Source organism: Tachyglossus aculeatus, chromosome Y2 (genome assembly GCF_015852505.1).
Source record: "Tachyglossus aculeatus isolate mTacAcu1 chromosome Y2, mTacAcu1.pri, whole genome shotgun sequence".
Classification (NCBI taxonomy): Eukaryota; Metazoa; Chordata; class Mammalia; order Monotremata; family Tachyglossidae; genus Tachyglossus; species Tachyglossus aculeatus.
The window spans coordinates 3,672,076-3,699,822 of NC_052094.1; the positions used below are offsets into that span (position 1 = coordinate 3,672,076).

General features: G+C 47.1%; 1 protein-coding gene across 1 annotated transcript; it reads right to left on the bottom strand.

Annotated features, from left to right (window-relative positions):
- Positions 1-1,582: 1,582 nt before the first annotated feature.
- Positions 1,583-26,489, bottom strand: PSMG4 (proteasome assembly chaperone 4). The gene is given in 4 exon segments (XM_038768103.1): positions 1,583-1,781; positions 7,996-8,021; positions 8,023-8,069; positions 26,237-26,489. Coding segments are annotated over 4 exon segments (372 nt in total). The 5' UTR covers positions 26,414-26,489; the 3' UTR covers positions 1,583-1,659.
- Between the last annotated feature and the right edge of the window lie 1,258 nt (positions 26,490-27,747).

Below are 27,747 nucleotides of genomic sequence, written 5' to 3' on the forward strand. Positions count from 1 at the left end.
TATGACTGAATGACTTTCCTTGTTTTCTTTTATGAATCGTTCAAACAAAATGTGAAGAGACACTGGCAGGGTAATGCACATGTCGTGTCCCCCCCCCGCCCCCCTCCCTGCAACTGCTTCCAGTTTCCAATAGTACTTCTACTGCCAAACAAACACTATAAATAACAAAACGCAAGAGAGGGTAAGGAAAACCAGTGACGAGTTTGTGGCTGTTTTCGAGAAGTCATTCTGGCTTGACTCAGTAGGGCTGCAGAAAGAGGGAGAGCTAGGGCCGTTGTGCATTTTGGTCACTGACAGAAACAAACCAAAGGAAGAATTTCCCCTCATCACCACCACTTCCTAAAGCCAAACAATACAAAATCACCAAACTGGCAGCAGAAATGCCATTAAAGTGAACTTTGTGAATGTTACATCACGTGGCACCTCTAGATGGCACACAAGTGCCAGGAGTAGTCCCACACTTCAACTTTTTAAAGAGAAAAGGCAACCTCATTTTAATGTATTCATGTAAAATGTTTGGGAAAGGAGTATCTAGTGTGTTATGTCTACTTAATAAGACTCTCTGCCCTCTTCCCCTCTCTTCCCCATTTGTTTTTGATTAAATTCTAAAAAAGAACTGTGTTACTGTTCATTTTGACCATGATTAATTAGTCTGGTGGTGCTTAATTCATAGCACAAGCTTAAATCAAGTACTGAAACTGCCTTATGAGCTAAATGTCTGCATGATGTCACATCTGTTGTACCTACTGAAACTTTGTAAATATACAGAAATAAAATCATGCTGCCCAACTGGCACAAAACATTTTAGGATGTGTCCTTCCTCCTGGTTGCTGGGAACTGCTGATGCCCAGCAGACTAATTAACAACAAATGTAGTGCATACATACCTTCCATTATCTTCATACCTGAGTCCATCAATTGGTGGTATTTACTGAACGCTTACTGTGTGTCAAGCACTGGACTAAGCACTTGTAGATTACAATATAAAAGAAGTGGCAGATGCGCTCCAAAAGGAGCTTACAGTCTAGAGGGAGAAACTGAATAAATTCTGCCTAGCCTCACTTTACACAGTGGAAATGGCACAGTGAGTAAAAACCCACATATATACCACAAATTAAATGCTGGAGTGTCAACAAAAACAATTTCTGCCTACAGAAATTGACACACCCACTAGCTTATTCTCTTGACTGAAATTTCACAGCTGGGTGGAATTTCATCTTTAAAAGTTTTTTCTTGATAACCCTATGGCATGATAGGAAGAACTACCTCCACCTTGGAATCTTGCTACGATAGCCACGTTCCAGGCCGTGATTTTGGACACGGGCTGTCACTTAGGGGCTGCACTCTGTCTCAGATAAAGACAAAGCATTTACCCGAAAGGAAGAGGGATTCAGACTTGGAGGGGCCCCAAGGGCTCCAGAAGTATAGGATTGTAGAAAGCATGACTTTTCCTACTGCATGAAAACAAGGGTCAAGTCAAAACAAATGCTGCCCTCCACTAACTGAGGTGGGCGGGGCTGGTTTCTAAGACTATTCACCATCATACTAGCAAATCACAAGCAGTATTAATTCTGAAAAGCACCTTCATTGCAAAATCCACATGATTTATTTAAAAACACAAATATATACAAGTTGCAGTTTGCCACATACTACCACTCTACTAGAACTTTTTGAGGAAAGCCTCCATTTCTTCCTTGATCCTGTTCTCTATGAGTAATGTGAAGGTGCAGTCTGTATTTTGAAGATTGCAGCTGACGAACACCTGTTTTTTAGTCTTCCTGGCTACAAAGAGAAACATTCACACAAACATAAGTGAAAGCCTTAAATAATTGGTGCTGTAAAGAGTTACACAGGTTCCCAAGAGGCAGAATCCTTGTAAATGAATGAAAGAAACATGATGATGGGGTTGACAATCAAACTACCAAGTAAGATTCTAGCCCAGATTTCTGAGGCACAGCCAGAGACTTGGATTGCTCTCTCTCCACTCCTCTTGCCAGGATGTGCTGAGACCAGTTCAGACAAGTGGTGGCTCACTTCACTAGGGTCTAATAAGTCAAAGGGGACACAGGAAATAAGGCAACTACCTCTCCTTTCTAAGACTCCTTTGTTGGGGTTTTTACAGGGGTCTATGGCTGTGTAGGAACCTTGTGCCTTGGGGTAGTAGTAGCTTCCCTGGATAGTTCAGACTCCCCAGTAAATGCGCTGGTCTTTGATGTCACTTACCAAGACGCAGAGGGCAGAGTTTCACTCACCCTTGAGTCTGAGGATATTCTCTTTAAGGGAAAGTCTACTGTTCCACAACCATCCCTGTGATTCCCAAGCCATACCTCCAAGAAAAAGGAATGCAAACTATCCACCTTCCTTCTCCACCTGCTGTTACCCCGGATCACGGTGATGGGCATTTTTTTTTACTTCACTGAGCTACTGTAACACCTCCAGCAAGTTTGTTAGGGGCCAGGGTCCTGGAATCACCTTCTTTTTGACCCACACCATTTCCTGCCTCTATTTCCACTTCTGGCTACCATCCTGGAGTATTTATCCATCTTATTAGCCATCCTTCCTGAAGCTTTCCTCTGCCAAGGTCCCTGCTGAGTGACCTTACGCAAGTCACTTAACAACTCTGGGCCTCTGTTATCTCATCTGTAAAATGGGGATGAAAACTGTGAGCCCCATGTGGGACATAGCTTGTATCTACCCTAGCACTTAGTAAAGTAGCTACATGTAGTAAGCATGACCCAAATGCTGTTTAAAAAAAAAATGATCATGAAGCAAAGGCCCTGCCTCCTTTGAAGGGTAAAGGTCAACAAGCAGCCAATGGCAGTGGTAAGGAACAAAACAATCTTTCCTCCAAAAAGGTGATGCTTATGAATTCATGACAGCAGTACATCTTTGCCCTTATCTAGGTGAAAACTCCAAGCAACAAAATTCAGAAAAAGTGAATTATCATGAGAATTCACAATGGTATTTCCTGAATGCTTACCATGTGCACAGCACTGTACTAAGTGCTTGGGACAGAACAATAAAACAGAGCTGGTAAACACATTCACTGCCCACAAGGGGCTTACAGTCCAGAGTCTATTTTCTACCTTTCTAAAAATCACCTATGACAGAGGAATTGAAGCTAGAATGCTACACTTCCAGAAAGTGCCCTGCTGAATTATAAAAAAGGATTACTGCAAATGAAAATCTGCTCAATCAAGGTGTAATTTAGGCAACCTATCAGTCGGTCAATGGTATTTATTGAGCACTTGTGTGCAGAACACAGTACTGAACACTTGGCAAAGTATAATAAACAGAACCGGTAGACACATTCCCAGCCCACAAGCAGCTTACAATCTAGAGGGGGAGACAAACATTAAAATAAAATTGCAGAGAGGGAAAGCAGCCAAATATACAGATATGTTCATAAAGTGTGATGGGCTATATCCAGGGCTTAAGGGGTACAGTTCCCAGGCAGGCCATAGGTGATACAGAAGGGAGGGTGGGGAGGGTAAATGAGAGGTAAAATCAGGGAAGACCTCTTGGAGGAGATGTGATTTTAAGAGGACTCGAGGTGGGGTGGGCGATGGTCTGTTGGATATCGACCCATCAATCAATTTATTGAGCACTTACAGTATGCAGAGCACTGTACAATATAACAGAGTTGATAGACATGTTCCCTGCCCTTAAGGAGCTTACGTTCTAAAGGATATGAACCGGGAAGCAGTTGAAGTCAGAGGGAACACATGGACAAAGGGTTGGCAGTGAGATAGACTAGGTCGAGGTTTAGTTAACATACCTCCAGTATCGGGGGGGGGGGGGCGCGGGGGGAAAGAGGTTAGTAACTGTTTTGTTAAAACAACCTTCCCTTCTCAAAGGTTTAACAAACTGAAATACATGACATTTCTCCCCCTTCGGAGACAATTTCTCTTCCCCATGGTATTTAGTTTCTGCTGTGTTGCTTGCTATATTAAAGTTGTAAACAAAAAAGGTTTCTTACTATAGTCCTATTTTTCCCCCCCAGGAAGCATTATCTACTTGATGAGGTTCTGTACCTTTTCTTCCTTATAATGAAGCGTTCATTATATGCCCTTCCAATTTTTCAAGGTTTCACCTATTATTTCTTTTGCAAAGATGATTCATTCTGGTTAGTAAATCACAGTTGGAAGAATTACTTATATTCCAGCTCTATCGGCTGCCCATTTCCCCATACCCAACCAGGAATAACTGATTCAGATTATCCAAACTCTAGGGGCAGAGGTTCTTTCGTATAATATTCCCATCACCAACTGTATGTGGGTTTTGCTGGCCTTGGATTTTCTTCATCTACCTGAACTTTGTTTGATTAGCTAAGCTAGCCAAGATTTTAAGAACAGGACACTTCGGCTCGCTGATGTTGCACGAACACTCCTCTAACAGCAAGGGGATGACACTGAGACCAACTGTTATTTGGATCATTTGAGAAGCAGCGTGGCCCAGTGAAAGTCAGAAGACCTGGGTTCTAATCCTGGCCCTGTCAATAGCATATATGGGTGGTTCCCACAAGTTAACCCACATTTTTCTAGAGGGAACAGGGTGACCCCACCCCCTAAACGCATTACCACACAGCCTCAGGGTTAAACTACATGGCTTTTCCCCAGCCAGTGGGGCCTAACCACCTTGCCAACCGGCAAGGTGATGGACAAGGCCAGAGAGAAGTCACGTGCGGGGGCACGTTCATGATACCCAGCCTGATTTTAGTGTCCTTTCATTCTTTGCAATAACCATGTACTACAGACAGGAAGAAAAACAACATGGCAGGCTAGAAGAAATCTTTGCCTCCTGCAGTCATGGCTAATGTGTGGCTATTTCACAGGAGAGTCAAAATAGCACATTGGGCTTTTGCTCTAAAAATCACTACAGAAGTAAAAGCATTCTTCTTTTTTTAACTCATTACATTTTTCACACACATATATCCCTGTCCTTTATTATAAACAAGACAATTTACGCCTCAGGAAGGATATTCAGCTTTAATGGAAAATCTAAAAGAGTTTCCCACAGAACCAACTTTCTTTTCCTCAGGAGAGCCCTAAAAAAGCTCACCACTAATTCAAAAGCCCTGTTCAACTAAAGCATTATCATCTCTGGGGCCAAGTCTCTGGTAACTAGACTCTACCAGAGCCCAGGGAATATAAGTTAAAGTCACAAGAAATGGAACAGACGTATGAATGTATGACACCATGTTTACCTGGGCTAGTCAGAAACAAAAACAAAACAAAATTTAAAAAAAAAACCCTTACCAGTAAAACTTTTCCAATTTAAAAGAGGATAAAGCTTTGGCTGAATATATGAGAAATTTAAATTACAGAACATATACGGTAGTTTTATTACTTTATATCCCCACTATATTATAAACTCTCATGGGTATTTCTCCCCCTCCTAACCTCGCTGATTTCCTACCTCAAACCCAGTCTAAACACTTCATTCCACTAACATCAATTTATTCACCATGCCTCAATCTCACCTTTCTCATCATCGACGCCTTGCCTAAGTCATCCCTCTGGCCTGGAGTTCCTTCCCTCTTCATATCTGACAGGCCACCATTCTCCCCAACTTTAAAAGCCTTATTAAAAATCACATTTCCTTTAAGAGGCCTTCCCCAACTAAGCCCTCATTTCTCCTACTCCCTTTTCTGCGCTGCCTAAGCAGTTGGATCTGTAACCTTGAAGCACTTGCTCCTTACCCCACCCTCAGCCCAGAGCACTTATGGAAATATCTGTAATTTACTTATATGAATGTCTGTTTCTCTCTCTAAATGGTAAGCTCCTTGTGGACAAGGAACATGGACAAGGATGCGCTCAATAAATACCACTGACTGATTGATGGGTGGGTTCATACACACCCAAGCCTTCTTACATCAGTGTTACAATATCCACTCAGAGGACTTTCACCTCACCCTATGCCCCAGTGCTGGTCAAACTGCCATTTTCTTCCATCCTCAAGAGAAAAAAACTCAGCACCACTGAACAACCTTTCTCCTCCTTCCACCCTCTGAACCCTCCGCCAAGGCCTCCCTGCCACCCCATGTGTCTGTCTGTGTCTTGCTCTCTCTATCTCATTCATTCAGTTGTATTTATTAAGGGCTTACTGTGGGCAGAGCACTGTACTAAGTGCTTGTGGGCAAGTGACAACGGAAGAGGAGGTAGTCAGCGAGAGACTCCTTCTCTGCCACCCCCGCCCCTCCCCTCATCCTGACCTGGTTTATCCATGAAGGGCTAGGGCTGCAAATTCAGGAGGCAGGAGATGAGAGTGCCTGGATCTGCTCACCTCCTCCAGGAGGCCTTCCCAGACTGAGCCACCTCCTTCCTATCCCCCGCGCCCTACCTCCTTCCCCTCCCCACAGCACCTGTATATATGTTTGTACAGATTTATTACTCTATTTATTTTACTTGTACATATTTACTATTATATTTATTTTATTTTGTTAATTTATTTTGTTTTGTTATCTGTCTACCCCTTCTAGACTGGGAGCCCATTGTTGGGTAGGGGCCATCTCTATATGTTGCCAACTTGTAATTCCCAAGTGCTTAGTACAGTGCTCTGCACACAGTAAGCGCTTAATAAATACAATTGAATGAATGAATGAATGCTTGGGAAAGTATAATATAACAATAAGTGGTGACAAGCCCTGCCCACAACAAGCTCAGTCTAGAAATGGGGAGACAGACATCAATACAAATAAATAAAAATACAGATATACATGTAACTGCTGTGGGGCTGGAAGGGAGCCAGGGAGGAAGAGCAAAGAGAGCAAGTCAGGGTGCAGCAGAAGTGGGGGGAGATGAGGAAAAGTGGGGCTTAGTCTGGGAAGGCCTCTTGGAGGAGATGTGTCTTCAGTAAGTCTTTGAAGTGGGGGAGATTATCTGTCAGATTTGAGGTGGGAGCGCGTTTCAGGTCAAAGGCAGGGCATAGCCCAGGGATCAGTGGCAAGACAGGCGAGATTGAGGCACAGTGAAAAGTCAGCACTAGAGGAGTGAAGTATGCGGGCTGGGTTGTAGAAGCAGAGAAGTGAGATGGAGGAGGAGGCAAGTGACGGAGTGCTGTAAAGCCAATGGTGAGGAGTTTGTTTGATATGGCTGTGGACAGGCAACCACTAGAGATTTTCGAGGAGAGGAGTGATGCGTCTCTGTCTTCCCCCCAAGCCCCAATCTCACCCCCACCACACCACCTCTGCTCTAAACTGGCATGACAGCAACCGGGCAGGCACTGAATTTGTCCAGGAGAGGTTCTGACATGACCTATGTTCCTCAATCTAGTAGGGGGAAAAGAGAGGAAAGCTCCTCTCACCATCTAAAACAATTCTTTAAATGTCATTTGTTAAGTGCTTATGTGCGAGGCACTGTATTAAGCAGAGAGGTAGAAAAAGACAGGTTGGATGCAGTCTCTGTCCCCCATAGGGCTCACAATCTTAATTACCATTCTACAGATGAGGTAACAGGCACAGAAAAGTGACCTGCCCAAGGTCACCCAGCAGGTGGAGCCGAGATTAGAACCCAGGTCCTCTGACTCCCAAGCCTGTACTTTTTCCACTAGGCCATGCTGCTTCCTCACAAATGTTCTAACCTATCCAAAGGATCATGAATTCTCAATGATCAGGGTTCACACATCTACCAGATCCTCCACCTGCCTTTGGGCTGGGCACACTTTCCCAGAGGAAATCAGTGTTCCTAACTCAGCATCATTTATACCCTTCATACAACTTCAGCCTCTAGGCTGGCATGCTCCCTGTAGGCAGCGTTCACCTCTACCAGCTCTTTTACAGCATACTCGCCCAAGCATGTGTTCAGTGCCCTGAACACAGGAAGTGCTTAATGAATACCATCGGTTGACTGATTCAACCATGCACTGGGCCTGCAAAGGTTTGGGAAGCTGAGGAGGCTGATGGATGGCACAAGCAACCAGTAAGACAGGGCTCACTTGAAAGTATACCAGACGCTAGCCAAGGAATAGGTGGAAAATCCCAGGAATAAGTACCTACCTAATCACTGAGCTATTGAATTTGAGGCTGTCAGAAGCATCTCGAAGAAGTGACACAGACATGGGAATAGAGTCCTGGAAAATAAAGAGGCATGGATTTGAGATTTCTTCGCAATCAATCATACTTATTTAGCACTTCTTGTGTGCAGAGCACTATACTAAGCACTTGGGAGAATACAACAGATTTGACAGGCATTTTCCCTGCCCACAAGTTTATAGTCTAGAGGGGGAAATAGACATTAGTATAAATAATTTATAGATATGTTCCTAAGTGCCATGAGGTTGAGGGTGGGGAAAATACCAAATGCACAAAGGGCACAGATAGGTGAGAACGTTTGTGAGGAAGTAGTGTGGCCTAGTGGAAAAACCAAGGGCCTGGGAGTCAGAGGACCTGGGTTCTAAGCCCAGCTCCTCCTGCTTTGTGACCTTGGGCAAGTTAATTCTCTGAGTTTCAGTTGCCTCATTTGTAAAATGGGAATCAAGTGGAGAGAAAGGAGAAGGAGACAGGGAATAATAACAATAATTAATAATAATAGTTGTGGTACTCAAGTGCTTACTATGCACCAGACACTGTGCACTAAGTGCTGCGTAATCAAGTTGTACAAAGTTCCTGTCCTACCTGTGGATCTCAATCTTAATCCCTATTTTATAGATGAGGGAACTGAGGCACAGAGAAGTTAAGTGAGTTGCCTAATGTCACCCAGCAGACAAGCAGTGGAGCCGGCATTAGAACCCTGGTCCTTCTGACTCTCTGGCCTGTGCTCTATCCACTATTCCATGCTGCTTCCCAAAAAGTGGGCTTAATCAGGAAGGCCTCTGGGAGGAGATGTGACCTTAATATGGCTACCCTGGAATAAGAGGAGTTAGGCCCTGCTTCATTTCTTTTTCTGAATCACAGTTTTAAAATCCTGTACTTTTACGGGACTCTTACATGCACTTAGTACAGTTCTCAGCACAGAATAGGGACTCGATAAATACAACTGATTTTTTACATTTAAAATATATTCAATTAGAAAAAAACAATAAATTAATCAATGATATTAAGCACCTACTGTGAGAAGAGCACTGTACTACACATGTGAGAGAGTACCATACAACAGAGTTTGTAGACTCGACCCCTGCCTTGAAGGAACTTCTAGGAGGCTTACAAATGCATCAGCAGGCTGGATCACCACCGCCTCCTCTACAATTATTTATTACGCACACTGTGATGTCCCAAACATTATACCGGGCCCCAGGGCAAATTCAATGACAATTGGTAACCACCATCCACATTCCCCAATGGCTGGAAACCTGACACGAGGGAGACTCCAAACCCACAAAAGTTCAGCTCTGATAAAATCCACAAACATTACTATTACGAATCAGTGGTATTTACTGTGCACAGAACACTGAGTGCTTGGGAGAGTACAATATAATAATGTTATCAATAATAATAACCATGGTATTTGTTAAACGTTTATTATGCCAGGCACTGTACTGAGGGCTGAGGTAGATACAAACAAATCGGGTTGGATGGTTCCTGTCCCACATGGGGATCATGGACTTAATCTCCATTTTACAGATGAGGTAACTGAAGTACAGAGAAGTTAAGTGACTTGCCCAAGGCCACACAGCAGACAAGCAGCACAGTTGGGATTAGTAGACAAGATCCCTGCCCACAAGGAGCTTACAGTCTAGAGGAGAAGATAGACATGGAAATAAATACAGACAGGAGACATGGCAGGGTAATAAGGATATGTACAGAACTGACGAGGGTTGGGTATGTGTCAAGTGACTAAAAGCTACAGGTCCAAATATATAGGTAACATTATACGGGCTCTGCCACTTGTCTTTGTAAACTTGGGCAAGTCCCAATTTCACTGTGCCTCAGTTACCTCATCTGTTAAATGGGGATTAAGATGGTGAACCCCATGTGGGACAAGGACTGTGTCCAACCTGATTAGCACCTACCCTAGTGCTTAGTACTGGCACAAAGTAAGCACTTAACAAATACCGTTAAAAAAAGTCTACCAATTCTGTTGTATTGTATTCCCACAAGTGATTAATACAGTGCTCTGCACACACGAAGTACTCATATACCACTGATTGATTGACACTGGCATGGAATTTCGGCAATTGTTCAAACCACTGCTTCTCTAGGACAAACTGCCAGGGCCGGGCAGTTGGAAGACTTACTCTATTTGAGACAGAAGACAGGGGAAGGAGCTGGAGTCCCTCAAGGAGATGGTGTCTGAATCCAGCACTAGCACACTGGCACATTGATAATCAGGAACAATGGTGAACGGGCACTGGTCTTTCTTTCCTTTGCCAACCCACCTTCCTCCCTTCCTTCCCTCCCTCCATTCCAAAGGTGGCTCATGCTGTAGGGCAACGTTTTACCCAGCAATCTCGACCCCATCCAGAGTACGGAAGGAAAGATAATGACTACGGCCTTGCTGGCAAACACCCAGAGGGCCCGTCAGCCCCCTGGATGGCCATCTGGTGAAAACTGACACTGTTATCTCACCACCTAAGCTCTGGAGACTGGGTGATAAACCAAGCAGCCCATGGCAGCAAGCAGAGTCGCTGCCTGGAGCTCCAATTCACCTTATGTTTCGGTTGCGTCCCACCAGTTTCACAAGGTCACTGGTACACATCCAGGCTGGCACTAAAAAGGTGAAGAAAGGGAGCCACAAACTACGGGCATAAATTATGTGGAGACGGGGGGAGGGCGGGGGCGGGGGATGAACTAGGTGACCCCTGGAGGCTCCTTTCCCGCCTCCGTCTCGAGGGGTGACTTTTCAGGAGGGGTGACCACGGTCTAGCAATGACTGGATGACTGGACTCTGACTCCAGCAAGATGCAGGCTTCCATGGGGCGTCTGTTCAGTCACGTAAGCCTGTCTGAGTTTGGCTCGCTGTGCTGTCACAAAGCACCACTTCACCATTTGGGTTGATGCAGTGTGTTGGCTATGGTGGGTAACACGAGGCTGGCTTTCCCAAACAAGGGGTTTCTTAAGAACATGACCATCACATTAAAGGAAAACCTGAGCCCTACGTCAAAAGCCCCGTTTGGGAGTGGAGACGGTTAATGGCATTTAAGCTCTCGCTTTTTTTAAAATGGTATTTGTTAAGCATTTATTATGTGCTAGGCGTTCTACTAAGTTAAGCACTTACAAGCTAATCAGATTGGACATAGTCCCTGTCCCTCATAGGGCTCATTCAATTGTATTTATTGAGCACTTACTGTGTGCAGAGCACTGTACTAAGCATTTGGGAGAGTATAATACAACAATAAACAGACATATTCCCTGTCTATATTGAGCTTACTGTCTAAATCTTCATTTTGCAGATGAATTGAGGCACGGAGAAGTGCCTTGCCCAAGGTGACACAGGTGACGTGGCAGAGCCGGGATTAGAACCCAGGTCCTTCTCACTCCCAGGCAAATGCTCTATCCACTAGGCCTCGCTGCTTCTCTACTCTGTGTCAAACACTGTTGTAAGTACTGATATAGATACAAGCTAATCAGGTTGGAAACAGCCCTGTTCAACATAGTCTAAGAAGGAGGGAGAGCAGGCATTAATCCTATAATTTATCCTATTCTGCCTTGATTATTGAATCAGTCTCCTTGCTGACCTCCCAGCCTTCTGTCTCTCCCCATTCCAGTCCATACTTCCCTCTGCTGCCCATATCATTTTTCTATAAAAATATTCGAGACATGCTTCCCCAATCCTCAAGAAACTCCAGTGGTTGTCCATCTGCCTGATTTCTCTGCCCTTGCGTAAAAATTAGTGGATGATTGGCGTGGGATTCAAATATGCTTTAGGTGTGATTTGCATAGGCTTTCATATACTGGGGAGCTAATTCAAAGGCAATTTTCAAGTTAAAATAGTATTATTTTTGCTTAGAAGGTGGACACTTTACTTCTTCTCTTCTTTAGTTCCCCTTCGCAGCCATGAAGGAGCAGGGAGGAAGGAAGGGAGGGAGAGATCTTGGAGCTGGAGAAGGACTGAGCTGCAGCATGAGCAGGAGTGGAGATAGGGAGTAGGGTGGAACTGTGACAGAATGAGACAGGGACAAACCTAGCTATATCAATGGGGAAAGAAAGCCAGAAAAGCCCTTCTAGACTGTAAGCCCGCTGTTGGGTAGGGACCATCTTTTTGTGTTGTCAACTTGTACTTCCCAAGTGCTTAGTACAGTGCTCTGCACATAGTAAGCGCTCAATAAATACAATTGAATGAATGAAATGAATGAATCTACTTCCTCATCCCAGCTCCTCCACATGTCTGCTATGTGACCTTGGGCAAGTCACTTCACTTCTCTGCGCCTCAGTTACCTCATCTGTAAAATGGGGATTAAGACTGTGAGCCCCCCGTGGGACAACCTGATCACCTTGCATCCCCCCAGCGCTTAGAACAGTGCTTTGCACATAGTAAGCGCTTAACAAATGTCATCATTATTATTATTATTATCAAACAAAAACTCACCATTGGCTTTAAAGCCCTCCATCACCTTGCTCCCTCCAAACTCACTCTGCTACTGTCCTACGTCGACTCAGCCCACACACTTTGCTCCTCTAATGCTAACCACCTTATATCCAACAGACAATTATTCTCCCTGGCTTCAATGCCTTACAGAACACAGATCTCCTCCAAGAGGCCTTCCCTGACTAAGCCCTTCTTTACTCTACTCCCTCTCCCTTCCGCGTCTCCCTGACTTCCTCCCTTTATTCCCCTGCCCTCCCAGCCCCACACAGCACATATACATATATATATATATATATATATATCTGTAATTTATTAACATTAATGTCTGCCCCCCACTCTGGACTGTAAGCTCATTGTGGACAGGGAATATATGTGCTATTATATATTCTCCCAAGCTCTTAATACAGTGCTCTGCACACAATAAGCGCTCAATAAACATGATTGGCTGACTCAATTCTCATTTTATCCATGAGGAAACTGAAGGCCTGACAAATTAAGTGGTTTGGCCAAGGTCACTCAGCAGACAAGTGGTTGAGTCGGGTTTTGAACCCAGGTCCTCTGACTCCTGGGTTTTCAGCCTGTCAGTTCTTCCCCCCTCTACATTTTCAGGATCTGTCCCTTCTTCCCCATCCAAACGGTCGCTCCACTGGATTCCCCCACCCCTTGACTACTGCCCCAGTCTCTACACTATCCTGTCCAGCTATCACCCCTCCTCCCCCCTCCCATTCCTGTCCCAACACCTTGCACACGTTGCTCTTCCAATTCCTCTCCTCCAAATCCCTCCTTGACTCCCTACCTCCTGGCTTCCACCTCCTCCACTCCACTGAAACAACTCCCTCCCAGACCCCCTATGACCTCTTCTTCATCAATTAGCCTCTCTGCTCAACTACTGCAGCAACCTCCTGGCTCCAGTCCAGACTTCTTTCTGCTGCCTGAATCTAATCAAAGATATTTACTGAGTGCTTTATAACCCTGTATCTACCCCAGGGCTTAGAACAGTGCTTGATACATGGTAGGCACTTAAATAGCATCATTTTTTCTATTATCATTATTAAAGTTACAAATATGCATATCGGTGTTCTGGAGGTGGGGTGAATATCAAGTGGTTAAAGGGTACAAAGGGTACCTACTGTCCCACTTTTCAAATTTTCTAATGGTTGCCATTTTTCTCTGCATTCATTCAGTCATATTTATTGACCACTTACTATTTTCAAAGCACTGTACTAAGTGCTTGGGAGAGTACAATATAACAGATATTCCTGCCCACAATGAGCTCACAGTCTAGAGGGGGAGACAGACAATAACATAAATAAATAGATAAATAAATAACAGATATATACATATGTGCTGTGGGGATGGGAGGGAGGATGAATGAAGGAGCACATAAGAGCAATCAATCAATCAATCAATCGTATTTATTGAGCACTTACTGTGTGCAGAGCGCTGTACTAAGCGCTTGGGAAGTACAAGTTGGCAACATATTGAGACAGTCCCTACCCAACAGTGGGCTCACAGTCTAGAAGGGAGAGACAGAGAACAAAACAAAACATATTAACAAAATAAAATAAATAGAATAGATATGTACAAGTAAAATAAACAAATAAATAGAGTAATAAATATGTACAAACATATATACACATGTACAGGTGCTGTGGGGAAGGGAAGGAGGTAAGACGGGCGGATGGAGAGGGGCAGGAGGGGGAGAGGAAGGAGGGGGCTCAGTCTGGGAAGGCCTCCTGGAGGAGATGAGCTCTCAGCAGGGCCTTGAAGGGAGGAAGAGAGCTAGCTCGGCGGATGGGCAGTAGGAGGGCATTTCAGGCCAGGGGAATGACGTGGGCCGGGGACTGACAGCGGGACAGACGAGAACGAGGCATGGTGAGGAGATTAGCGGCAGAGGAGTGGAGGGTGTGGGCTGAGATGTAGAAGGAGAGAAGGGAGGTGAGGTAGGAGGGGGCGAGGTGATGGAGAGCCTTGAAGCCTAGGGTGAGGAGTTTCTGCCTGAAGCACAGATTGATTGGTAGCCACTGGAGATTTTTGAGGAGGGGAGTAACATGCCCAGAGTGTTTCTGGACAAAGACAATCCGGGCAGCAGCATGAAATATGGATTGAAGTGGGGAGAGACACGAGGATGGGAGATCAGAGAGAAGGCTGGTGCAGTAGTCCAGACGGGTTAGGAGGAGAGCTTGAATAAGCAGGGTAGCGGATTGGATGGAGAGGAAAGGGCGGATCTTGGCAATGTTGTGGAGCTGAGACCGGCAGGTTTTGGTGACGGCTTGGATGTGAGGGGTGAAGGAGAGAGCGGAGTCGAGGATGACACCACGGTTGTGGGCTTGTGAGACGGGAAGGGTGGTAGTGCCGTCAACAGTGATGGGAAGGTCAGGGAGAGGGCAGGGTTTGGGAGGGAAGACAAGGAGTTCAGTCTTGGACATGCTGAGTTTTAGATGGTGGGCAGACATCCGGATGGAGATGTCCTGAAGGCAGGAGGAGATGCGAACCTGGAGGGAGGGGGAGAGAGCAGGGGCAGAGATGTAGATTTGGGTGTCATCAGTGTAGAGACGATAGTCGAAGCCAAGGGAGCGAATGAGGTCACCAAGGGAGTGAGTGTAGATCGAGAACAGAAGGGGACCAAGAACTGAACCCTGGGGAACCCCCACAGTAACCCCCTTGGGAGGGGGAGGAGGAGCCTGCAAAAGAGACTGAGAATGAATGACCGGAGAGATAAGAGAGAACCAGGAGTGGACGGAGTCTGTGAAGCCAAGGATGGATAGCGTGTTGAGGAGAAGGGGATGGTCCACAGTGTCGAAGGCAGCTGAGAGGTCGAGGAGGATTAGGATAGAGTATGAGCCATTGGATTTGGCAAGCAGGAGGTCACTGGTGACCTTTGAGAGGGCAGTTTCCGTGGAATGTAGGGAACGGAAGCCAGACTGGAGGGGGTCGAGGAGAGAGTTGGTGTTGAGGAATTCGAGGCAGCACATGTAGGCGGCTCATTCAAGGAGTTTGGAAAGGAATAGTAGGAGGGAGATGGGGTGATAACTAGAAGGTGAGGTGGGGTCAAGAGAGGGTTTTTTTAGGATGGGAGAGACATGGGGAAGGGGGAAGGAACTAGTGGAGAGTGAACGGTTGAAGATGGAAGTTAAGGAGGGGAGAAGGGATGGAGCGAGAGATTTCATGAGATGAGAGGGAATGGGGTCAGAAGCACAGTGGCCGGAGTAGCACTTGAGAGGAAGGAGGAGAGCTCCTCTGAGGATACTGCTGGGAAGGATGGGAGAGTAGCAGAGAGTGTTGAGGGACGGGGGGTTGGAGAAGTCGGGGGAGTGACTTTGGGGAGGTCGGACCTGATGGATTTAATTTTATTAATGAAGTAGGAGGCCAGATCGTTGGGGGTGAGGGAAGAAGGAGGGGGAGGAACCGGGGGCCTGAGAAGGGAGTTGAATGTATTGAAGAGCTGATGGGGATGATGGGCATGGGTGTCAATAAGGGAGGAGAAATAGTTTTGTAGGGCAGAGGAGAGGGCTGAGTTAAGGCAGGAAAGGATAAACTTGAAGTGAACGAGGTTGGCATGGTGTTTAGACTTTTGCCAGCAGCGTTCGGCAGCTCGAGCATAAGGGCGAAGGAGACGGATAGTGGCAGTGATCCAGGGCTGCGGTTTAGTGGTACGAGAGCAGCGAAGGGAAAGGGGAGCGAGTGAGTCTAGCTGAGTAGAAAGGGTAGAGTTGATAGCAGTAATCTGATCGTCAAGACTGGGTAGAGAGGAGAGGGAGGCGAGGTGGGATGTGAGGCACTCAGAAAGATGGATGGGGTCAAGAAAGCGGAGACCTCTGTGAGGGAGTAATATGGATTTACAGGGGAAAGGAGTGAGAGTGAAGAGGCAGGTGAGAAGATTATGATCAGAGAGAGGGATTTCAGAGTTGGTGAGGGTGGACACACTGCAGCGGTAGGAGATGAAGAGGTCGAGGGTATGACCAAGTTGGTGAGTGGGTGAGGTGGGGTGGAGCAATAGGTTGGCGGCGTCAAGGAGAGATAGAAGGTGGGTGGCAGAGGAGTAGTACAGTGCGGAAGGGAGTAGGAAAAGAGTGGAGTCTTAGTCAGGGAAGGCTTCTTGGAGAAGATGTGCCTTCAATAAGGTTTTGAAGTGGGGGAGAGCAATTATCTGTCTGATCTGAGGAGGGAGGGCATTCCAGGCCAGAGGTAGAATGCGGGTCTGAGGTCGGTGGCAAGGTAGAAAAGATCAAGGTAGGGTGGGTAGGTTAGCATTAGAGAAACGAAGTGTGTGGGCTGGGTTGTAGTTGGAGAGTAGTGAGATGAGGTATGAGGGGGCAAGATGGTTAAGTGCTAAAAAGCCAATGGTAAGGAGTTTTGGCATCAAGAAGAAACTCCTGACCACTGGTTTTAAGGCACACAATTAGCTCTCTGCTCCTTTCTTATCCACATTCATCTCCCACTATTACCCCACTCACAATCTTCACTATTCCCAAACTACCCTACTCTTCGTGTCTTATTTTCAACTCTCTCGTCACTGCTCTCTAGCTCACATTCTGTACCTGGCTTGTGGACAAGAATCATGTCTGCCATCCCTGTTTTATTGTATACACTTCCAACCGCTCAGTATAGTACTCTGCACACAGAAGTGCTCAATGAATACCACTGATGATGGAATTCCCTTTCCCTCCCATTTCATATCCAAAAGACCATAGCTCGCCCCATCTTTAAGGCGTTTCTGCAGATGAACATATCTTTAAATTATACATTATAAATTATGCATATTGATGTCTGTCTCCCTCTCTAGACTGCAAGCTCATTATAGACAGGGAATGTGTCTACTAATTCTGTTGTACTGTAGTCTCCCAAGCGCTTAATACAGTGCTCTGCACATTTACTGCACTTAAATACCACTGCTTGCTTGCTTGATTTATCCCACCTCCTCCAGGAGACCTCTCCATGAAATTCAACTCCCTTGCTTACCTCTCCCTCCCCTAATGTCGTACTACTAAGCCACAGCTTTTCATTCATTCATTCAATCATATTTATTGAGTGCTTATTGTGTGCACAGCACTGTACTAAGCACTTTGGGAAGTACAAGTTGGCAACAGATAGAGAGGGTCCCTACCCCAACAATGGGCTCACAGTCTAGAAGGGGGAGACAGACAATGACACAAAACAAGTAGACAGGTGTAAATATGTACATATGTACACAAGTACACTGGAGTGGGGAAGAGGTGGTAATAATAATAATAATTTTGGTATTTGTTAAGCACTTACTAGGTGCCAAGCACTGTTCTAAGCGCTGGGGGAGGTACAAGATAATCAGGTTGCCCAACTTGGGGCTCACAGTCTTCATCCCCATTTCACAGATGAGGGAACTGAGGCTCAGAGAAGTGAAGTGACTTTCCCAAGGTCACACAGAAGACAAGCGGTGGGGGCAGCATTAGAACCCACATCCTCTGACTCCCAAGCCCAGGTTCGTTCCACTGAGCCATGCTTCTTCGAACATATTTATTCAATCGTATTGACTGAGTGCTTTCTGTGTCAGAGGACTGTGCTAAGCGATTGGAGAGTACAATTCGGCAACAGATAGAGACAATCCCTACCCAACTACGGACTCACAGTCTGGTGGGGGGAGACAGACACAAAACAAAGCAGAACTAGTAGACAGGCATCAATATAAACAGAATTATATATACACATCATTAATAAAAATAAACAGAATATGCACATATACAATAAATACATATTTATTGAGTGCTGATGGTGTGCGGAGCATTATAGTAAGCGCTTGGAGAGGACAATGCAAGAATAATCTGAAACATTCCTTGCCCACAAGGAGCTTACATTCTAGAGTCAGAACACCATCACAGGACACTTCCTCCATTCCTGGGCTTGAGCTACACAGCACTGCAGGTAGAAATCTAGGCACCTAGTTGACCTCTTCCTTCTTTAAAATTCTTTCTCCTCTTTAATTCCGCCCTCTACTGTACCCAACAATACTTCTTCATCCTTGCTGACTCCAATACCCACTGCAGAATGCTAACTCCCTTCTCAAATCTCCTGTTCCCCAACCCACCCCATCTCTTTCCCCTAATAACCTGGACACATTCTTAATCGATGGAATCGTGACCATCAGGCTTGATTTCCCTAAAACCTCCCCCACTCCTCTCCAACAACACCCTCCTGCTGCCCTTCTTCTACCCTCCCAGAAGTATCTCAAGAGATCACCTGCCTCCTCTCAAAATCTACTCCCTCTATCTAACCCAAATCCTTCACACCTTACCAAAACATTTGCCCACTCCTTTCTCCCCTCCCCGACCAGCAGCTTCAGCTGTTGACTTTGGCTTGCTCCCCACTGCTTTCAAACATGCTCATCTCTCTATCCTAAAACAAAAATAAAACAAAAACACCTCTCAACCCCACAGCTCCCTTCTACCATTCATTCACTCAATCATTTATTAAGCACTTACTGTATGCAGAGCACTGTACTAAGCACTTGGAAGTACAAGTCAGCAACATATAGAAATGGTCCCTACCCAACAACGGGCTTACAGTCTAAAAGGGGGAGACAACCAACAGAACAAAACATGTAGACACTTGTCAAAATCGTCAGAACAAATAAAATTAAAACTATATGCACATCATTAACAAACTAGAATAGTAAATATGTACAAGTAAAATAAATAGAGTAATTTGTACAAATATCTGTATAAGTGCTGTGGGGAGGGGTAGGAAGTAGGGCAGGGGGTATGGGGAGGAGGAGAGGAAAAAGGGGGCTCAGACTGGAAAGGCCTCCTGGAGAAGGTGAACTCTCAGTAGGGCTTTGAAGGGAGGAAGAGAGCTAGCTTGGTCGATGTGTGGAGGGAGGGCATTCCAGGCCAGGGGAAGGATGTGGGCTGGGGATCGACAGTGGGACGGGTGAGAACAAGATACAGTGTGAGGAGGTTAGCGGCAGAGGAGTGGAGGGTGCGGGCTGGGCTGTAGAAGGAGAGAAGGGAGGTGACGTAGGAGGGGGTGAGGTGATGGAGAGCCTTGAAGCCTAGAATGAGGAGTTTTTGCTAGATTTGTAGGTTGACAAGCAGCCACTGGAGACTTCTGAGGCAGGGAGTAACATGCCCAGACTGTTTCTGCACAAAGATAATCCGGGCAGCAGAGTGAGGTATAGAGTGAAGTGGAGAGAGACAGGAGGATAGGAGATCAGAGAGGAGGCTGATGCAGTAATCCAGTCAGGACAGGATGGGAGACTGAACCAGCAAGGTAGCAGTTTGGATGGAGAGGAAAGGGTGGATCTTGGCAATGCTGCAGAGGTGAGACCAGCAGGTTTTGGTGACGGATTGGATGTGTAGGTTGAACGAGAGAGTGAAGTCATGGATGACACCAAGGTTGCGGGCTTGGGAGATGGGAAGGAGGGTAGTGTCTTTTACAGTGATGGGAAAGTAAGGGAGAGGGCAGGGTTTGGGAGAGAATCAATCAATCAATCATATTTATTGAGTGCTTACTGTGTGCAGAGCACTGTACTAAGCGCTTGGGAAGTACAAGTTGGCAACACATAGAGATGGTCCCTACCCAACAGTGGGCTCACAGTCTAGAAGGGGGAGACAGAACAAAACAAAACATATTAACAAAATAAAATAAATATTTTTTATTTTGCAGCGGCATGAAGTATGGATTGAAGCGGTGAGAGACAACAGGATGGGAGATCAGGGGGAGGCTGATACAGTAGTCCAGATGGGATAGGATGAGAGCTTGAATGAGCAGGGTAGCGGTTTGGATGGAGGGGAAAGGGCAGATCTTGGCAATGTTGCGGAACTGAGACCGGCAGGATTTGGTGATGGCTTGGAGGTGAGGGGTGAACGAGAGAGCATAATAAATGAATAAATAGAATAGATATGTACAAGTAAAATAAATAAATAAATAGAGTAATAAATATGTACAAACATATAAACATATATACAGGTGCTGTGGGGAAGGGAAGGAGGTAAGGCGGGTGGGTGAAAAGGGGGAGGAGGGGGAAAGGAAGGAGGGGGCTCAGTCTGGGAAGGCCTCCTGGAGGAGGTGAGCTCTCAGTAGGGCCTTGAAGGGAGGAAGAGAGCTAGCTTGGCAGATGTGGGGAGGGAGGGCATTCCAGGCCAGGGGGAAGATGTGGGCCGGGGGTCGACGGTGGGACAGGCAACAACGAGGCATGGTGAGGAGATTAGCGGCAGAGGAGCAGAGGGTGCAGGCTGGGCTGTAGAAGGAGAGAAGGGAGGTGAGATAGGAGGGGACGAGGTGATGGAGAGCCTTGAAGCCGAGGGTGAGGAGTTTCTGCCTGATGCGCCGATTGATTGGTAGCCACTGGAGATTTTTGAGGAGAGGAGTAACATGCCCAGAGCGTTTCTGGACAAAGACAATCCGGGCAGCGGCATGAAGTATGGATTGAAGTGGGGAGAGACAAGAGGATGGGAGATAAGGGGGAAGCTGATACAGTAGTCCAGACGCAATAGGATGAGAGCTTGAACGAGCAGGGTAGCGGTTTGGATGGAGAGGAAAGGGCAGATCTTGGCAATGTTGCGGAACTGAGACCGGCAGGTTTTGGTGATGGCTTTGAACGAGAGAGCAGAGTCGAGGATGACACCAAGGTTGCGAGCTTGTGGTATGGGAAGGATGGTAGTGCCATCAACAGTGATGGGAAAGTCCTAGGGAGGGCAGGTTTGGGAGGGAAGACAAGGAGTTCAGTCTTGGACATGTTGAGTTTTAGGTGGCAGGCAGACATCCAGATGGAGATGTCCTGAAGGCAAGAGGAGATGCAAGCCTGGAGGGACGGGGAGAGAGCAGGGGCAGAGATGTAGATTTGGGTGTCATCAGCGTAGAGATGATAGTTGAAGCCATGGGAGCGAATGAGGTCACCAAGGGAGTGAGTGTAGATCAAGAACAGAAGGGGACCAAGAACTGAACCTTGAGGAACCCCCACAGTAAGGGGATGGGAAGGGGAGAAGGAGCCTGCAAAACAGACTGAGAATGAACGACCAGAGAGATAAAAGAACCAGGAGAGGATGGAGTCAGTGAAGCCAAGGTTGGATAGCGTGTTGAGGAGAAGGGGGTGGTCCACATTGTCAAAGGCAGCTGAGAGGTCGAGGAGGATTAGGATAGAGTATGAGCCGTTGGATTTGGCAAGCAGGAGGTCATTGGTGACCTTTGAGAGGGCAGTTTCCGTGGAATGTAGGGGATGGAAGCCAGACTGGAGGGGTTCGAGGAGAGAGTTGGTGTTGAGGAATTTGAGGCAGCACATGTAGACGGCTCATTCATGGAGTTTGGAAAGGAATAGTAGGAGGGAGATGGGGTGATAACTAGAAGGTGAGGTGGGGTCAAGAGAGAGTTTTTTTAGGATGGGAGAGACATGGACATGTTTGAAGGCAGAGGGGAAGGAACCAGTGGAGAGTGAGCGGTTGAAGATGGAAGTTAAGGAGGGGAGAAGGGACGGAGCGAGAGATTTCATGAAATGAGAGGGAATGGGGTCAGAAGCACAGGTGGCTAGAGTAGCTCGTGAGAGGAGGGAGGAGAGCTCCTCTGAGGATACTGCTGGGAAGGATGGGAGAGTAGCAGAGAGTGTTGAGGGCCGGGGGGTTGGAGAAGTCGGGGGAGTGACTTTGGGGAGGTCAGACCCGAAGGATTTAATTTCATTAATAAAGTAGGAGGCCAGATCGTTGGGGGTGAGGAAAGGAGGAGGGGGAGGAACCGGGGGCCTGAGAAGGGAGTTGAATGTATGGAAGAGCTGATTGGGATGATGGGCATGGGTGTCAATAAGGGAGGAGAAATAGTTTTGTCTGGCAGAGGAGAGGGCTGAGTTAAGGCAGGAAAGGATAAACTTGAAGTGAACGAGGTTGGCATGGTGTTTAGACTTTTGCCAGCAGCAACAGCAGGGAAAATAAGGAGTTCAGTCTTGGACATACTGAGTTTTAGATGGCAGGCAGATATCCATATGGAGATGTCCTGAAGGCAGAAGGAGATATGAGTCTGGAGGGAGGGAGAGAGAGCAGGGGCAGAGATGTAGATTTGGGTGTCATCAGTGCTGAGATAACAGTTGAAGCAGTGAGAGTGAATGAGTTCACCAAGGGAGTGAGTGTAGATAGAGAACAGAAGGGGACCAAGAACTGACCCTTGAGAAACCCCTAGAGTAAAGGGATGGTGAGGGGTGGGGAGAAGCCCTCAAAGGAGACTGCGAATGAACAGCCAGAGAGATAAGAGGAGAACCAGGAGAGGATGGAATCTGTGAAGCCAAGGTTGGACAGCATGTTGAGAAGAAGGGGGTGATTCACAGTGTCGAAGGCAGCTGAGAGGTCAAGGAGGATTAGGATCCTCCTCTCCAAACTCCTTGAGTGAGCTGTCCACACCCACTGTCTCCACTTCCTCTCTTCCAATTCTACCCTCGACCCCCTCCAGTCTGGTTTCCACCCTCTTCAATGCACTGAAAATGCCCTCTGTAAAGTCACCTACGATTTACCAAATCCGACAGCCTCTTTTCCAGCCTAAACCTCAATCTCTCAACTGCCTTAAACTGTCTTGAATCATTAACCAACCTTGGCTTCACTGTTACTGTCCTCTTCTGGATCTCTGGTTGCTCCTTCTCAGCCTCTTTCATGGGGTCCTCCCTTGTATTGGGCTAAGCGTTTGGTAGAGTACAATACAAAAACCAAGAGACACATTTCCTGCCCACAACCAGCTCACAGTCTAGAGGCAACGAGCTCACCATCAGTTATCTCACCTGTAAAGTGGGGATTAAGACTGAAACCCTATGTGGATCAGGGTCTGTATCCAACCCGATTACCCTGTATTTACCACAGTGCTTAGTAAAATACCTGGCATGTAGCAATGTAGCAAGCACTTAACAAACACCACAATTGTTATTAGTACTATCATCTTTGTTGTAATAAAAAAAAAAGCACACATTACTTTCAGACTGGGAGAATGTTAGATATAAAGCATGGAATTATCGATGTCTGGGCTCGGGCTTGGCCAGGTTGGGCTCTTAGCCCAGGGAAAAGGTGGCATTACCCAGCAATCACCAAGGAACACCATGGCCTAGACCACAGGTGTTGACACTAATGGCTATTGCTGACACTAATGGCTACCCCTCCACGTGCCTTTCCCTGATCAGCCTCTCCCTCTCACACCATGCCTCATTTTAGCCCCGCTCCTATCTGGCCCTCCCACCCTCTGTAGACCCCCCCAGATCACATTCCTTCCGTGCTGAAAATGCACCTCCTCCAGGAGGCCCTCTTCAACTCCTAGTGCACAAAGCCATATTGTCCTATCACCCACTTATGTACGGTTTCTATACATACATCTATGCATTTTTCATGCCTGAGCTGTAGGGTTTCCTCAAGGGTCAGTTCTTGGTCCCCTTCTGTTCTCTATCTACACTCACTCCCTTGGTGACCTCATTCACTTCCACGGCTTCAACTATCATCTCCACGCTGATGACAGGGGAGCGAATGCCCCTGCTCTCCTGCCTTCAAGACACCTCCATCTGGATGTCTGCCCGCCATAAAACTCAATATGTCCAAGACTGAACTCCTTAACTTCCCCTCCCAAACCCGGCCCTCTCCCTGACTTTCCTGTCACTGTTGACAGCACTACCATCCTTCCCATCTCACATGCCTGCAACCTTGGTGTCACCCTAGACTCTGCTCTCATTCACCCCTCACATCCAGTCTGTCACCAAAACCTGCCGGTCTCACCTCCACAACATCGCCACGATCTGCCCTTTCCTCTCGATCCAAACTGCTACCTTGCTGGTTCAATCTCTCATCCTATCCCGAATGGATTACTGCATCAGCCTCCTCTCTGATCTCCCATCCTCCTGTCTCTCCCCACTTCAATCTATACTTCACACTGCTGCCCAGATCATCTTTGTGCAGAAACGCTCTGGGCATGTTATTCCCTTTCTCAAAAATCTCCAGTGGCTACCAATCAACCTACTCGTCGGGCAAAAACTCCTCAACCTCGGCTTCAAGGCTCTCCATCACCTCGCCCCCTCTTACCTCACCTCCCAGGCTAGGAGATAGGAGCTCCCAGGCTGTAAGCTCTTTTCGTCAGTCATCATATAATTGCAATTTCTGATCTGGATGGCACTGCTCCAGGTTATGCTGATTCGTCCCAAGTCTTCTGCCCCAAGGTTACGGAAAACAAAAATGACACTAATAAGTAAATGAATACAGACTGAACAGGACAGAATATGCTGAGCAGTGCAAAGGTGTTCAGAAAGGAGTGCAAAACTCCTCACTCTAGTCTTTAAGGCTCTCCATCACCTCGCCCCCCTCCTACCTCACCTCCCTTCTTTCCTTCTGCAGCCCAGCCTGCACCCTCCACTCCTCTGCCGCTAACCTCCTCACTGTGACTCGTTCTTGCCTGTGCCGCCGTCGACCCCTGGCCTACATTCTCCCCCTGGCCTGGAATGCCCTCCCTCCACACAACCGCCAAGCTAGCTCTCTTCTCTTCCCTACTGAGAGCTCACATCCTCCAGGAGGCCTTCCCAGACTGAGCCCCCTCCTTTCTCTCCCCATCCTCCCCATCCCCCCACCTTACCTCCTTCCCCTCCCCACAGCAACTGTATATACGCATATACGTTTGTACATATTTATTACTCTATTTATTTTATTTGTACACTTATTCTACTTATTTATTTTGTTAATATGTTTTGTTGTCTGTCTCCCCCTTCTAGACGGTGAGCCCGCTGTTGGGCAGGGACCATCTCTATATGTTGCCAACTTGTACTTCCCAAGCACTTAGTACAGTGCCCTGCACACATTAAGGGCTCAATAAATACGATTGAATGAATGTTCCCTCCTTGTTCTACCACTATAGAGACACATGTATCTCCCATTAGATTGAGAACTTTCTGAATGCAAGGATTCCACGTGTCTGCACACAAGAAGTGCTCAGTAAATTTCAAGCAAAAACTCCTCACTCTCAGCTTCAAGGCTCTCCATTACCTCACCCCTCCTACCTCACCTTCCATCTCTCCTTCTACAGCCCAGCCCGCATGCCCCGCTCCTCTGCCGCTAACCTTCTCACTGTACCTCGTTTTCACCTGTTACACCATGGACCCCTGGCCCACGTCCTCCCTCTGGCCTGGAATGCCCTCCCTCCACACATCCACCAAGCTAGCTCTCTTCCTCCCTTCAAAGACCTACTAGAGCTCACCTCCACCAGCAGGCCTTCCCAGACTGAGCCCCCTTTTTCCCCTCCTCCTCCTCCTCATTCCACCCGCCCTACCTCCCTCCCCTCCCCACAGCACCGGTATATATGTTTGTACAGATTTACCGCTCTATTTAGTTTACTTGTACATATTTAATATTCTATTTTATTAATGATGCGTATATAGCTATAATTCTATTTATTCTGATGGTATTGACACCTGTCTACTTGCTTTGTTTTGTTGTTTGTCTCCCCCTTCTAGACTATGAGCCCGTTTTTGGGTAGGGACCGTCCCTATATGTTGCCAATTTGTACTTCCCAAGCGCTTAGTACAGTGCTCTACACACTAATTGCTCAATAAATACGATTGAATGAATGAATGAATAAGTAGGCGGAACGAAGGGTGAGGGTCAGTGGATGTGGGGCTCCAGCCAGGCACCCTTAGAACTTAGAAACCAGAGCTCCGAACAGTGCTTGGCACATAGTAAGCGCTTAACAAATGCCATCATCATCATCACCCCTGCAGCCCGACGCAGGGCCAACCTTCCCGGGGGGGAAAAATGTACCGCGAGACCGGCGCGGGCGGGGTCCGGCCCCGGTGGGCTTACTCACATAGCGGTTGCACATGGCCACGGCGAGGTTGCGCAGGCTGGGCGCCGCTCCCACCCACAAGAAGAGCGAGTCCGTTAGCTGCATGGCATGGAAGTGGCTGAGCTGTTCCCAAAGCCTGGCGCTGAAGTTGTGCACCGAGATACGGCCGCTCTCCCCGGCCCCCGGCGGCTCCTCCATGGCGCCCTCCGCCTCGCTCTCGGCCCTCTCCTCCGCGCAGGCGCCAGGCGCCAGGCCAGAGCAAACGATGCCCGAGAGAGGCTGCCCGCATTTCGCTTTCGTTTTCCTCTGGGGAGCGGCCGGGGACGAGGGCGGGGGCGGGGCCAATCAGGAGGGTTTGGGCCGGTCAGGGGGCGGGGTCTCCTGGGGGCGTGTCCAGGGGAGGGATTAGGCTCAGTCATTCATTCATTCATTCAATCGTGTTGATTGAGCGCTTGCGCTTGCTATGCCCAGAGCACTGTACTAAGCGCTTTGGAGAGGACGATACAATAATAAACGGACACATTCCCTGCCCACAACGAGCTTACCGTCTAGAGGAAGCTTATTTAAATGTCTACCTCCCCCTCTGTCTGTAAGCCTTTGTGGGCAAGGATCGCGTCTAAGAGTGATAATAATGATTACGCTATCCTTTAAACGCTTTACTATATGCCGAGCACTGTTCCAAGCGCTGGGGTAGATACAAGGTAATCAGATTGGCCCACGTGGGGCTCATAGTCTTAAACCCCATTTTATAGATGAAGTAACTGAGGCACAGAGAAGTTAAGTGACTTGCCTGAGGCCACACAGCAGACAAGTGGCAGAGCCGGTATTAGAACCCACCTCCCCCGACTCCCAAGCCCATGCTCTTTCAACTAAGCCACGCTGCTTACCAACTCTATTATATTGTACAGTGCTCTGCACACTAGTAATGCTCAATAAATACAATTGACTATTGATCACCATTAATCACCAACGATATCCTTTGTGCCAAATACAATGGTCTCTACTCCATTCTAATCCTGCTCAACTTCTCAGCTGCCTTCTACACTGTTGACCATTCCCTTCTCCTCAGAAACATTATCCAACCTCAGCTTCACTGACACTGTCCTCTCCTGGTTCTACTCCTAGCTCTGTGGTCTCTTTCACCATTCTGTTCTGCCTCCCATCTTCTAACTGTGTCTGCGTCCCTTTCTATTCTCCATCTACACTCACTCCCTTGGAAAACTAATTCCCTCCCATGGCTCCAACTACCACTTCTATGCACATGATACCCAAATCTGCATCTCCAGCCCTGATCTCTCTCCTCTCTGCAGTCTTGCATTTCCTCCTGCCTTCAAGACATCGCTGCTTGGTCATCCTCCCATCACCTCAAGCTTAACACAACCAAAATGAACTCCTTATCTTCCCCCCCCAAACCCTGTCCTCCCCCTGACTTTCCCCCAACTGTAAGATGGCACCACTATCCTTCCTGTCTCACAGGGCCGTAACCTTGGTATTATCCTCGACTCCTCTCTCTCATTCAACCCACATATTCA